This window comes from Lichenostomus cassidix, chromosome 10 (assembly GCF_008360975.1).
Source record: "Lichenostomus cassidix isolate B80296 chromosome 10, HeHo_3.0, whole genome shotgun sequence".
In the NCBI taxonomy this organism is placed as follows: domain Eukaryota; kingdom Metazoa; phylum Chordata; class Aves; order Passeriformes; family Meliphagidae; genus Lichenostomus; species Lichenostomus cassidix.
Window position 1 is genome coordinate 6,365,442 of NC_139491.1, and position 13,074 is coordinate 6,378,515.

General features: G+C 42.9%; 1 protein-coding gene across 11 annotated transcripts in view; it reads left to right on the forward strand.

Moving 5' to 3' along the window:
• Positions 1-13,074, forward strand: part of AKAP13 (A-kinase anchoring protein 13) — a 201,322-nt gene that overhangs the window by 35,000 nt on the left and 153,248 nt on the right. For 9 of the 11 annotated variants that reach the window (XM_085070408.1, XM_085070415.1, XM_085070412.1 and 6 more), the window contains one exon: positions 11,949-12,076. In XM_085070408.1, coding sequence (XP_084926534.1) covers positions 12,056-12,076 — 21 coding nt within the window. In that variant the 5' untranslated portion in view covers positions 11,949-12,055. The remainder of the gene's footprint in view (positions 1-11,948; positions 12,077-13,074) is intronic. The other 2 variants (XM_085070410.1, XM_085070411.1) reach the window with 1 other exon arrangement.

A 13,074-nucleotide genomic window follows, 5' to 3' on the forward strand; every position in this document is an offset into this window, starting at 1 on the left:
ATGGATCCCTGAAGTGGACTTTATTCCCTGTGTTATGACTGTGCTTCCCAAGGAGTTCACCAGCATGTTTTGCACATTTTCAGTCCCCAGATTGGTGTTCTTGTCTGTTTTTCATCTTTCTAAGATTTTACTTTTACATTGTGCCATGAGAAAGACTTGTTCTGTTGAAAGACAATGTAAAGAAGAAATGGAGTAATATTGTGAATCCCTTTAAAATGCAGTGATGGGTTGGTAGTGTGGCCCTTCTTTAAAACCTTCTGGAGAAGCCTTGTGATACTCATCATTTGCATCTGATCAGAAGACAGCCTACAGGCTTTGAGCCATGTGCATTTTTTCCCAATTAAGCAGTTGTGTCCTATGTTGGATCCTTCCCATAGAGTATGGAAAATAAAAGATGCTTTTAGTCTTTCCCAAATTTTTAGCAGCCCTTGATATTTAGCCCATGTTTTGCCTTTTATGTAATGTATATGCTTTCTTAATGCACAAATTTTGAAGTACTTTTCTTTACAAGCTTATGAAACTTCTTTAATCCATTACTGACGTGCTGCAAACCCAGACTATGACTGTAAACAGCACATGCTATTGGTGAAGAAAAATTGCCATCTTGGAGGCCTTTATTTTAAAGATTGCTTTTTGTTCTACTTAGGAAAGACATCAGCTTGCCAGAGTTTCAGTGCTGCTTATTTTTCCCCGCTGCAGCTTGTGATCCTTCTTCTTGGGAATACAAATACCATTCGCGTTTTATTTGGTTTGTCCTGGTGCTGCTACCCCTTGTGTTGGAGATGTTGGCCAGAGAGGATTCCCATCACATCAGGAAGGGGCACATCTGGATCTCCAGCCAAGCTGTGCTGTAGCACTTATTTCCAGCAAGGCTCCTGAAGTAAGAAACCAGATGTGCTTGTATTGGGATTTTGGGTGATAAACAAGACATGGATAGGAGGCAATGGCACCTATGTTTAGACCATGGTGTTTTCTTTGTCCTGTGGCTCTTGGCACTGGGAGAGAGGAAGAGTCTGGGAACAGTAGCTGAACAAAACAAGGTGAATGAAGGGCAGATCGAGAAGCTTAACTTGCAATTTCCTTGTCTTTGTTGGTTTAAGTCTGACCCTCCACATTGTTTAATGTTTTGTATTTAATTTCCTCAGTTGCTTAAGGAATGGTTGAGGCTGGCAGAGATGCTTCAAAACTGTGATCAGGTGGGGTATGCAAGATTTGAATAAAGAACTTGGGTTTTCCTTCCAGTGGCAACTCATGTTTTATTTTAAAATAGGTCAAAGAAAATTACTTGCTGGTTCCAGGGTTGCAAAGAAACCTTTTAGTCCAGGTTGGCTCACAATTTCTTTCTGTATCCCTGATGATGAGAAAAACAAAGTCCAACCTCACATGTTCGTGCACAGCAGTAGCTAAACTAAATCAGTGTGTTAGTGATCAGAGTCTTGCTTGCAGCAGAATAGGATTTGATTTTTCGCTGCATTTCTGTGTTGAGCTTTTGTTTCCAGCCATAGCACTTTGCCGCTTTCCTCTCCTGGTGCTCTGGCAGTTGAGAGGTGGAATTTGTAAAGGAAAACAGCTGTAGTTCAAGCTGTGGAAAAGTTACTGAAGGCAAATCCCTTGGGGTTATTTGGCTTGGTTTCCAACTTTGAATTTCTCCTGCAAGCATTTAGAAATGGGCCTAATCCTGAAGTCACGGGCTTGAGAGGAATGTGAAGGTGAAATTCTTCAGCCTTCAACAGAAGGACTTGAGTGAGAATAGGACTTGAGTGATCCTAATGCTTGTTTTTGAACCTAATGTCATTTCAAAAAAAGAAAAGAAACAACCTCTCACCCTCAAATAAATAAAATTCAGTAGGTAGATGTTTATCTCCTCTAGAAACACTGGAAAAACTTCGTTTTTTCTCTGTTTCTGCGACTAGCCCCACCTTTGCCATTCCTCCTTAATCACATGCATACCCCCCTAGCCCATGGCCTCTCTGGAGGTTTGCATGGGAAGATCTCTGTTGCCTAGGAATTAATCGGCTTCTGCTGGCTGTCCTTCCTCCACCTGAAGTTCTCAGGTGATCTCTTCCTCTTGCGTCACCCCCAAGAATTTAGATGTCAGAAAGAGCCTCGCCCTGAGGAATTTAGAAGTCCTTAGTGGTAACTGGGGCTGGCATAAAGCAGTTGAAACCTCACCAGAGATGAAATCCCTAGCTGGAGGAGGCTCAGCAGTGACCTGCAGAAGAGTACTTCTGAAGTTTAGCTGTGTCATCCCAGCACTGATCAGTGTCAGGTTTCCCTGGATGATCCAAGAGCTGCAAGATCTGTTCCCTTTTCAAAAGGCTGTTTGGGATTTTCCGTGAAGCTGTGACTCTCAAGGAGCATTTTTTCACCTGTGGCACTGACCACTTCTTAGGATCTGATGGGCTGTCTGTGATCTCTAGCAACCTCTAGTGCTAAATGCATGTGCTGTAGACTTGAACCCCTTGTATTTTTGTTTTGGTAGGGGTGAGAATGAGTATTTGACACTGCTAGGGAGAAAATTGAATGGTTCAGGGAATGTGCGGTGATTTTCTCAGAATACTTTTCTTCATCTAAACTTCTTTTTTGTTTAGATTTCTGGGCAGACATTAAATTCTGCTGTCTTTATTTTTTGTTGTTTGTAGAAATGCCAGAAGTTACTAGTTTATTCTAAAGCATATAATTTCTTACTATTTGTGCATAGGACACACGAAAGTTGAATTTGCATCAGCGTGTCACTGCTTTCCATGGCTTAACTCCTTCTAATCCTAAACATGCTGTGGAAGAAGTGCACTTGCCCTTAGATGTCATGAATTAAATGTATGTTGGAGCACTTTGTAAGTATAGATCAGAAAAATATTGTTTAGCAATAGATGTCATCTGTGAAATAATGTGTGGATTTAAGTCTGTTGCTGTTAAGGGCAGGGCACCTGGAGGGGGAAAAAAAAAGGAACAGAAGTCATTATCTTGAAAAAGATAACTCAAGCATCAACAAATGAAAGCATAGAGAATAAAAGCAATTGACCCAAGGTAAGAATAATATTAAATACTGTGGTATGATCCTTGTCATAATATATTGTCCTTCAGAAGAAAATAATAAGTGTTGAGCAAACTGGTGCCCCAAGACCATGCAACTGGATCGGTGGTGTAGACACTGGTTGAGGACCAGTCAGACTGGGCACAGGTAGGGGCAGGTATCTGTCTTGTGAAATGATAGTTTACAGAGCACTGCTTTTACTGCTCAGGTTATTCCTCTCTGTTTTCAAGCAGGAGATTTATTTATGCTCCTGAAATAGCAGGTAGATGATTGAATCTGTGGTGTTAAAGCTTTTGCGTAGGGGCAAACTAGTGAGCATCTGTGCATGGCTGGGAAAAACTCCTCTGCTGCCTTCTGCAAAATGCACTTCGGGCACAGAGATGATACTTTCTCAGAGCCTTTTTCTGGGTCAGAGGGCAACCAAAATGTGTTACCACAAGCAGGCTGTCATCAGCTAAATCAAAGCAAGGAGCAAAGACTTCCCTGATACTAAAAAATATTGATAAGGCTATGTATGCTGTATTGAAAAGACTGTCGGTGCTATTGAAGACACCCTCCCACCTCAGGAAAACCTGCCAGGGAGTTTTAATTACTTTTCATTAAGTTTTTATTTTAGTTTTGTTACCAGCTAACCCTGTTTGGTGCTGTGGTGGCTGACAGTCCAGTCCTGAAGAAGGCCGGTAATGTCTGACCGGAGGATTAGCCACAATTGCAGGGATACGGGAAGGGGGAGATAGCAACAGTTTGAGGCTGGGTTTGCAAGAGGTGAATCACCACTTACACAGGGTGTAAATAGGTAGATAGGCACTTGAAAACCCTGTGTGCACGTGGAAGTGCGGGCAGTGCCTTTGCTTTATTGCTGTGTGCGTGCCTGGGTAGTGCCCACAGCCCTGTTGACACTCAGGTGCTGTTGCACAAGTGGTCATTTACAGATGCACTGGGAGAAGGGTGTGCCCTGGCAATTAGTTGGCTTTAACTTCTTATTTTTCCTTCACTGAGCAAAAAAGCTCCTCTGCTGTACCTGCTTGGGGTAGGTGAGGAAGGGGAGGGTGTTCTGTTGGGCAAAAACTGTTGTCACAGCTGTAACTAAAGATCCTGTGCTTCAACGGATGACTGGGGAAGAGATGCAGTAAGTCCCTGATGTACTGGCAGGTACGTCAGCAAAGTTGCCCAATAGCCTGATGTACCTGCAGTAGGATTTGCTAAGTGACGGTAACCTTCATGTAATTTGTTTTTGTTTTTTTCAGGATGCCTAGCAGCTGGCAGTGAAGTCATTGCAGTGCTAGTTTGGTGACTGGTTGTAACTCTTGATTAACGGGGAGGAGTGTGCTTTGCAGAGAAAATAATGAGTAGGTCTCACTCTGGTCACCCCCAGCCTGTGTTTGAGACACCTGGGAGGATGCAGGCACCACCAGGATATCACTTTGCTGTGTGAATGCAGAGCAGTAGCAGGCTCAGTTAATCTCAGGCTATATTTGATGTCAGACTTTGAGACAGAGGTTATATGAGCATTTGCTGACTTGCTCCAGGAATCTTTTTGCTGATGGTAAAAGCTTGCTCCTTACCCTGGTCTGCACTTGGAGTTACAGAAGCCTTGGACTCTTTGGGTACTGAGAAAAATCTGCCATGTGCTAATGCTCCTTGCTTGTCTACTCACAATATACTGCCTTACTATGATCTGCCTCTTTAAAGAGGAATTGGTTGCAGGTGTCTGCATTTGTAGAGGGGGAAAAAGGGCAGCTGAATGAAAACATTCTTTTTGTTTAGAGGGAGGGAAAAGAGAAGTTGAGCTATATGAAAGCAAATCTGGCAACCTGCTGAAGGGTTTGCAGGGTAAAAGATGCTCTGTGGTTGCATGCTGGTTGTTTCCAGCCATCTGCCTTGATGTAGGAAATGGAGATCTGTTACAGCTGCAAATGGCTTGTAACAGCACCCTGTGCTGCCTTCTGCCTTGGCAAAAATGTGCAGGAATGGTAATAAATGGAGGTGAAGAGTTTCCATTGTGGATTTTAATAGAATTAATAGTGTATTTTGCAGATGAAAGAGGAGTACGACTATGGCATTTTTCTGTTAAGAGCAGTGACATACTAGTGACATTTTAAAGGGTTTCTAGATAAGGCACAGCATCTCTTCTTGAGGCTTTTGTTTGAACAAGCATGTGCAAATATTGGTAAGCAGCTTCCCAGCTGATACTATCACACTTCCTTACCCATTGCAGTTTTGGTCCTGTCAATTTCCTTTTGAGCTCTATGATATTGAACATGTGGATTGACCATGACACTTAACTGCTTTGTGAAATCTAAATAATACTTCTCAGCCTTGATGCTGGTATGGTGCTTCTCATCAGAGCAATTTACAAAAAAAAGAGATAAAATTAGCCTGCTAAGCTGCAATTTGGTATTGTGTTTATTGACATTAAAGGTCATTACATTCTAAAAGAATATTTCAAACCAAATGATTTCTCCCTTAAGCTGCATAAGCGCTATGAATAGAAATCAATACTATCTGGAAGTATTTGAGCTTATTTAGTAATAAACCCTATTCAGAAATTTTGGGGTAGGAGCATTCTCTTCCATATGAACAATTCATGCTGAGTGCTCATCAAATACCTAAATTGCCTTATTTGCTGTCAGTTGATGGGTGATATCTCTGTTAAAACTGTGCTGATAATACTTTCTTAAACAAGGCTGCAGCTGGGAGTTAACTCACATGGCACAATGCAAAAGTCACTCCAGTTGTCAACTGAACAGGTTTCACTGGAGTTATGTCATCTCTGTGCAATGGGGTGTTCATGCTGGGAGGAGCAAGTGAGATACAAGTGGTTGCTAGCAAAGGCTTCAGATAAATCTTTTTGAGTCTGAATGTGAATTTGGGAAAAGTGCTGACTTTGCTTTGGGCATCTCTTCTGGATGTGGATGATTGCTGCTCAAAAACTGAGCCTCACCTTCATCCTTGAGCTTCTGGGGCAAGGGAGGCAGGAAGGGTGTGTTTGAGTGGATCTCACGTGCTTGGAGTCAGATGATGGCTCTGGGAAAATGTGATGTGCACTGTGCAAGTCTGCAGCCTAAACGCTGAATTGTTGGAGCTGTTGTGTAACCCACCCGTAATCTGAGTGCTGCGTTGCAGGTTTTTGTTGCATCATTAAACCTTCTCTTTCATTACTGGTTTAGGACCATTACACAGATCTCCTAATTCATATAATTAAGTGCTGGGCAGCTCCAGTGACGTGTTGATTCGAGCAGTGAGGTGACTTAATGTCCCTGTTGCGCGGAGGGTGTTTGGCAGAGCTGGGCCACACTGGGTGGGGATGGAGACAGCTTTTGAAGAAAGAGGGGACGTCGCTGCTCCGTGGGTGGAGAGGTGATACCAGCCAGATTACAGACTGCTGGCAGCCATCTCTAAAGCCTTGGGCAGGTTGTGTCATTTTTCTGTCCCTTTGTGTCCTCTCCCAGCATTTCTCTGTTTTACATGGTGGCAGAGGGATTCTTGCTGCATCCATGGCGCTCGGCACAGAGGGAGCTTGGGCTTGGCAGGAGCTGCAGTGGGAGACAAGAATATAAATTTGCTCTCTGTATTTCATACCAAGAGAGCTCCTTAACATGGAGGAGAAAGCCATGTTATTAATATGTCAGTGCATGTTATATGCTGGTGTTTGGTTTCAACATGTACACATTCCCTTCCTTGCCACAAGGCTTCTAAGTACAGTAGAAATTTATTTCTTTATTTTATTGAGTATTTTTGTAAACTGTGTGGAAATGAAGAGGAAAAACAGTTTAGTACATGGGGAAAGTCAGATTAAACAAACGAATTGTGCAGGTTTCATGGTTGGAGCAGGAATGCCTTGCACTAATGGTGAGTTTGATTTTCTTCCTGTGGCGATGGAGCTTGACCACCCTATTTAGCTCACTTTTACATGTTGAAATTGAGTTTTGTGCAGATCTCCAAGTTCTAGAGAGAAAATTTATGTCTGCCCGGAGCTAGAGTGAGCAGGGAAGTGTTCTTGGTTTGTTGCTTCCTTGCTTCCCTTTCACTCCAACATGGGACTATTTCTGTTTACGAGTTCAAGGCGACGCTGTCAAAAGAGTTTAGGTTTCAACCATTAACTTAGTGTATATGAAAGAATTTTTGTCTCCCATCTCTTGGTAAGCAGGATTTATGGGACTGCAGTTAACATCTTAATATTATTGCTTGCTCTGCAATGTGTATAGACATGTGAAATATGGATATGTTTTACTTTCTATTGTTTTAAAATTCTTGGCTTTTCTTCATCCAGTATGCCAAGTCAGATGCTTCTCTCTAAACAAAACCCATCATTTACTTTCAGTGGAATGTTGTGTGTGTGTCAAAATGTGATGAGCTGCAATCTGCCCTCCACTCTTCATGGTACAAATGTAGCTTGATGCAATGGCTAGAGGATCATGCTGTGTTTACACTTGTCCAAAGCAAAGCACATTTTAGCCAAATAATAGTTTATTCTTCCATTTATATAGGATCATAGAATTGTATAGCTTAGAAAAGACCTTTAGGAGCATCAAGTCCGACTATTAGCCAGCTCTGCCAAGACCACCACTAAACCATGTCCCTGAGTGCTACTTCTACACATCTTTTAAATGTCTCCGGGGATGGTGACTCCACCAGTTCCTTGGGCAGATGTTCCAGTGCTTGACCACCCTTTGGTGAAGGAATTTTTCCTCATGTGCAATTTAAACCTCCCCTGGCACAACCTGAAGCTGTTTCCTCTCATCCTGTCATTTGTTTTATTGGAGAAGAGGCTGACCCCGACCTGACCCATCAATCCAGCCTTTCCAGATCCCTCTGCAGAGCCTTCCTGCCTTCCAGCAGATCAATACTCCTGCCCAGCTTTGTGTCATCTACAGACTGACTGAGAGTGCCTTTGTTCCCCTTGTCCAGTTCAAGGTGTTAAACAGGACTGGCACCAGTACTGAGCCCTGGAGAACATCAGTTGTGACTGGCTGCCAACTGGATTTCCCTCCATTCACTGCCACGTTCTGGGCCTAGCAATCCAGATAGTTTTTAACCCAGTGAGCAGCAGAATCTTACACCTATCCAAGCCCATGAGCAGCCAGTTCCTTCAGGGTAATGCTGTGAGAAAAGATGTCAAAGGCTTTCCTAAAGTCTAGGCAGACAACATCTGCACCCTTGCCTTCATCTACTAAACGGGTCATCTTGTCATAGGAGGAGATCAGGTTAGTCAAGCAGGACTTGCCTTTCCTCAACCCTTGCTGGCTGGGTGTGATCCTCTGCTTGTCCGAGGAGTGTGTCCAGATTGCATTCCCTAAGGAATTAGGAAACACAGTTCTGACCATGGGCCAAACTTCTGGAGAGGTCTGGTGAGCCAGTGTCTCCTGGGAGATGCAGTGGAAGCAGGAAAAGGATGTCCTGTAACAAGAATATCATGGTATGCAAGTATAGGCTGTGTATTCAGAGTGAAAGATTTCGGCAGCTCACAGCTGTACACCCAACAATTTGGGAGATGAGGAGGAGAAGCAATGTTTTCCTCGACAGCATTTGATATGAAATTATGAGGAGTTTTTATAGCAGGCAACGGCCAAAACTCAGAAAAACCCGAGGTTTGTTTGGGTGCTGGGGACTTTCTGTGCTTGTCTTGTCTATGAAGAGGTTCCAGCTGTATCAAATAATCCCAAATAATCAGCCATCCATCTCCTAGACCATTAGTGCCCTCATCTTGGTGCTGCTTTCTGAATTTGTTGAAAGCTTCAGGATGGCAATTACAACCAGATGGTGAGATAACTCGTTCGATGTGTCAGAGTGCTCAGATGGCAGAGCAACAAAACATGAAATACTTCTCAGAAAAATGAAATAAGTTTGGGTTCAGGGAAAAAAGAGCAACTTTGAGGAGTGGTTTCCTTTGTGCTGGACACTGGGGAGTGTTTGGGAAGGGTGGGAGTTTGCTGGGAAGGAACCAGCAAAGCAACTGGAAACCATGAGGTCCATGTGGTGGGGCATATACCAAGCATATTTAAGAGCCCCAAGTGATTCCTCCCAAATAGATATTCAACACAGAATAATTTCTTTTTTGGCTGTGTAATTCACTGCCATTCATTTTATTAAGAAATGTAACGAGAGTACTTTTTGATTCTTTACTCCTCTGCTTCTTGGGGATGTATCAGATGCAGATCACCTCTAAGCCATCAGGCTTTCTTGGGAAAGGACTCATCTCTTACAGCAATTGCATGTGTAATCCACAGGGCCAGTTATGTTGTCTTCTTAAAATTCCAAATAACTGTAACACTGTCCTTAAATTTTCTTTTCCTCTCTCTTCAGAAAGAATGTGTCAATAATTCATCAGTGGCCTGGGTAATTTCTGCCTTAGCTGTCTCAGTTTGCAGGGAGCAAGACCATCAAATAGCTATCAAATAATGCTTTCCTAGCAGAAGAGATGGGGTTTTCCTCCTGTTTGTATTAAACCCAGGCAAAATAATTGTGTAAAGGCAAGTGTCAAAAGGACTCTCAGTTACATTCGAATGTGATATTATGACTATAGGCCCTTTTAGGCAGAAATTATTCAGAGGTTTGAAATATTGGCAGAGCAGTGTAGAACCCAAGTTGCTTTTTATAGAACTACTGTATGTCATAATCTTCCTCTGATAATACTAGGTAATTTTTATTTGTAAAGCAGTATGAGCTCACCCCTGAAGCATAATTTTTAAAACCATCTTTTTAAGATTCAGAAAACAGGAGCTATTTTTGTGTTCATCAACACTTGGTAATGATTTCCCAGTAAAGGAAGAGGAGGAGAAGAAATCCCCCTGGGGAAATCCTTCTGAAATGGGTGTGCTTAGGCATGCAGGAGTTGTCCCATAACAGTTTCATGGGAAGCAGAAATCAGTTCATTGCAGAATTGGTACTTCAATGTGGGAACCTTACTGATAGTGCAGGCTCTTTACATTCAGAATAAAATATAGATCTAAGACTTTTAATGTTATTTTCTTCTTGTCTCAATCTAAAAATTCCCACAGAATAAAACTGGACAAAAAAACTAGAAGGAAGAATGTTATGATCTGTGTTAGTTTTTCATTGCTAGGCCAGTTTATTTTCTCCAGTTGCTCATACTTTCCAGGTCCTGAGCATCCAAGTGAGCTTTCCATACACACACCCTCATTCCTTAGTGGGTATGAGGAAAAACCTGCAGTGATTCACAGCATGCTCACTATCTACCCTAGCAGTGTTAACCATACCCACAGTCCTTGGTTCAAAGGGATAGCAGCAAACCCTGCTTTCTCTGCCAAAATACACAAACAGGGCATTAAAAGCCAAGTTATCAGTGTCTCAAAAACGAATGAAACCACTGTATTGTTGTTGTATGTGCCTTGGAAAGAGCTGTTCCTTGGAGATCAACACAGGATGGCAAATAGTTAATCATTGCTTTATCAAACAGTAACCATCTTCTAAACTGAGGTCCTGAAAGTAACACTACAAAAATGCCAGGGGAAAGTTCCAGTCTGCTTGTTTGTGACTGCAGGGGTGGTTTTTACTGGTTAATGAATCCAAAGAGTGTTTGTGTGCTCTTAACTGGGATTTAAGAGTTCAGGTAATTCCACTTTCAGCTCCAGTAGCTTGGCATAAGAGTGTAATTCAGAAATGTGTGACATGGCAATGAAAGAATTCATGCACAATCGTGATACTTTAAGAGGAATAAGAGGATGAAATTTCTTCTATTTTAGTCTATATCTAAATATACAGATTTGTAGTAAAACACAGTACCCCATAGTACCTTGCAAAAAACTCTCCCCATTTCTCAGCAGAATGGATAAAAGAGACTTTTAGCTGTTAATCTTAAGAAAAAACATTATGTAAAACCAACATTGAGGTGTTCAGGTGATGCTGTTCTTGTGTGGATGGAGGAGTGAGATTTGTTGTGCAGTGCCTCACCTTGCAGTGCAGTATGTTCCCCAGCTAATTCACACAGTACAATTGATTTCCCAGCGGGTAACTTGTTTTGCTATTGTTACTTCTGTGCCTCTAATCACACTTTGAGGTCTGCAGGTTGGCTCAGGCTGTGAGATTCCCAGATTATGGATGTTTTCCCAACAGGGAGAGTGCAGGGGCTGGTAGAACAGGAGGAGGCAGTTGGTTTGTTGTGCTTGTGTTTGGTGGTGTGTGTGTAGCCACAACCTTTCCTGGTGTGGTAACCAAATGATGGCCTGAGATACCCTGATAACTTTGATTTAGCTAATAAAATCTCCCACACAGCATTTAATAAACTATAGCCCAACCTTGGCTTCTTTACCTTTTGACATTTGATTCACTTTAGCTGCTCTTTCCAGGTATGCTTTGGAGACCATCTCAATGGATGAATCTACTGAGTAGATTTTGCCCCAGAGCAGGAAATCAGCCTGTGGAAAAGTGCAGGCAACCCAGAAAGGTTTGGCAGAGACATGCTGGTAGATTTGGGCTTTATCTGCTAGTTATCACCTACCATCATCTACCTTTGTTGCTGTTAAAACACCTTGCTGTAAGGGAGTCCATAAAGAGTTCGAGGAAGTCTTTCTGGGAGGGGCTGTGTTGAAGGATGCAAAGGACTTAAGGCCAGCTTAGTTGTTTGGGATACAGTGATGGACAGCAGATCAGCAGCTTTGGGGATAAACCAAATAGCAGGACAGCAGCAAATACAACTCAGCAGCACAGTTATTCTTAGGTGGTGCCAGATGTCCGTTTGTGTCTGCAAATAGCCCTATCCATCATGTGTGGCCATCATGCTGTGTGTGCTCCTGGAACCATGTGGGACTGCAGCAGGAAGCATGGCTAGCATGGGAGAGAATGGTTTCCATCCCCCTTGGTGAAGGTGTTGTGATGCCATTTGGGTGTTGAGAGCACTCAGCCATGCTGATCCTTGCACCTGCTGACTGCTTGTCCTTCTTCCCTCTTCCAGGAGCTGAGTGTCGTGACCTGCCCTACTTCTCCCTGCTTGGTGTGGGAACAACCTGAAGAACATCTTGGAGCCACTTGTACTGCTTCATGCAGTTAAAGTAAGATTAAATGTTTTGGCAGCTCGTTCAGGTATACACGAGGATTGAGGTGAAGAGTTTGGGAGAATGGGTTTGCCCATTGTCATGCCATTTGTCAAAGTTAGCCTTGACAGGAGGAGGGGATACTGATACCAAAGCAAATACAACGATACAAACAAATTCAACCAGTTATTTTGCCACAAAATACAATCTCTTCGTGGTGGAAGTGGAAAAGGAATAAGTGGTGTTGCCTCCTGTATCAACCACATGCCACGGTATAAAATAACAGTTAAAACATCAGCTGTTTTCCCCTAATATTTTAAGATACAGCTTTCATGTTCTGGGGCAGGCATATGGTTAGAGCCCCAGGATTTCCACGGGAGCCGGCTGGGATCAGAGCTGAGGTGCCTCCTGGTCAGCACCACGGCTGTCAGTCTGTCTGCCCTGGAGCAGTCGTGTTGTTGAGGCTTCTGAGTTTGTTTTTCAGCTAACACCAGCTCCTTGGTGTGGTGAACCAGATCACGGGATGGCTCTGACCTAAAAGCGAGTGTATGGTTATTGCAATACTGACAGGAGCTGTTTTGACTCATGGAGTTATGCCCATTCTCTCCAAAAAGACTAGAATTTGTCAAAACTGCTAGCCTGAAGCAAAGAAACTGCCAGAGTTTTGCCTGGAAATGGATGTTTGCCATGTGTGAGCTCTGTCAAGGGAGAGAGGGAGGGAGGAAAACTGCCTCTTTTCTCCTCCCACTGTCCCAAACCTGTTTACCTTCTGCTGTGCCTCATATTTTCCGTGGTCTTGCCTACAAGAGCAGTGCTTTAAGGAGACTGAGTCCAAATCGCTTGGCGTTACTGAGCTGTGGCAACAGCTGGGTGGATTAATCATGAACTGTTGTTACTTGCAGAGAGACAAGTATGTATTGTAATCATTTGGGTTTTCCTTTTTTCAGTGGGGTTGAGCAGGGGAATTATACCTATTCTCAGACCTTAAGAAAGAAATGAAGTCCTTGGCAAAATTCTGAATGGAACCTGCTTTATCAGGAGTGAATA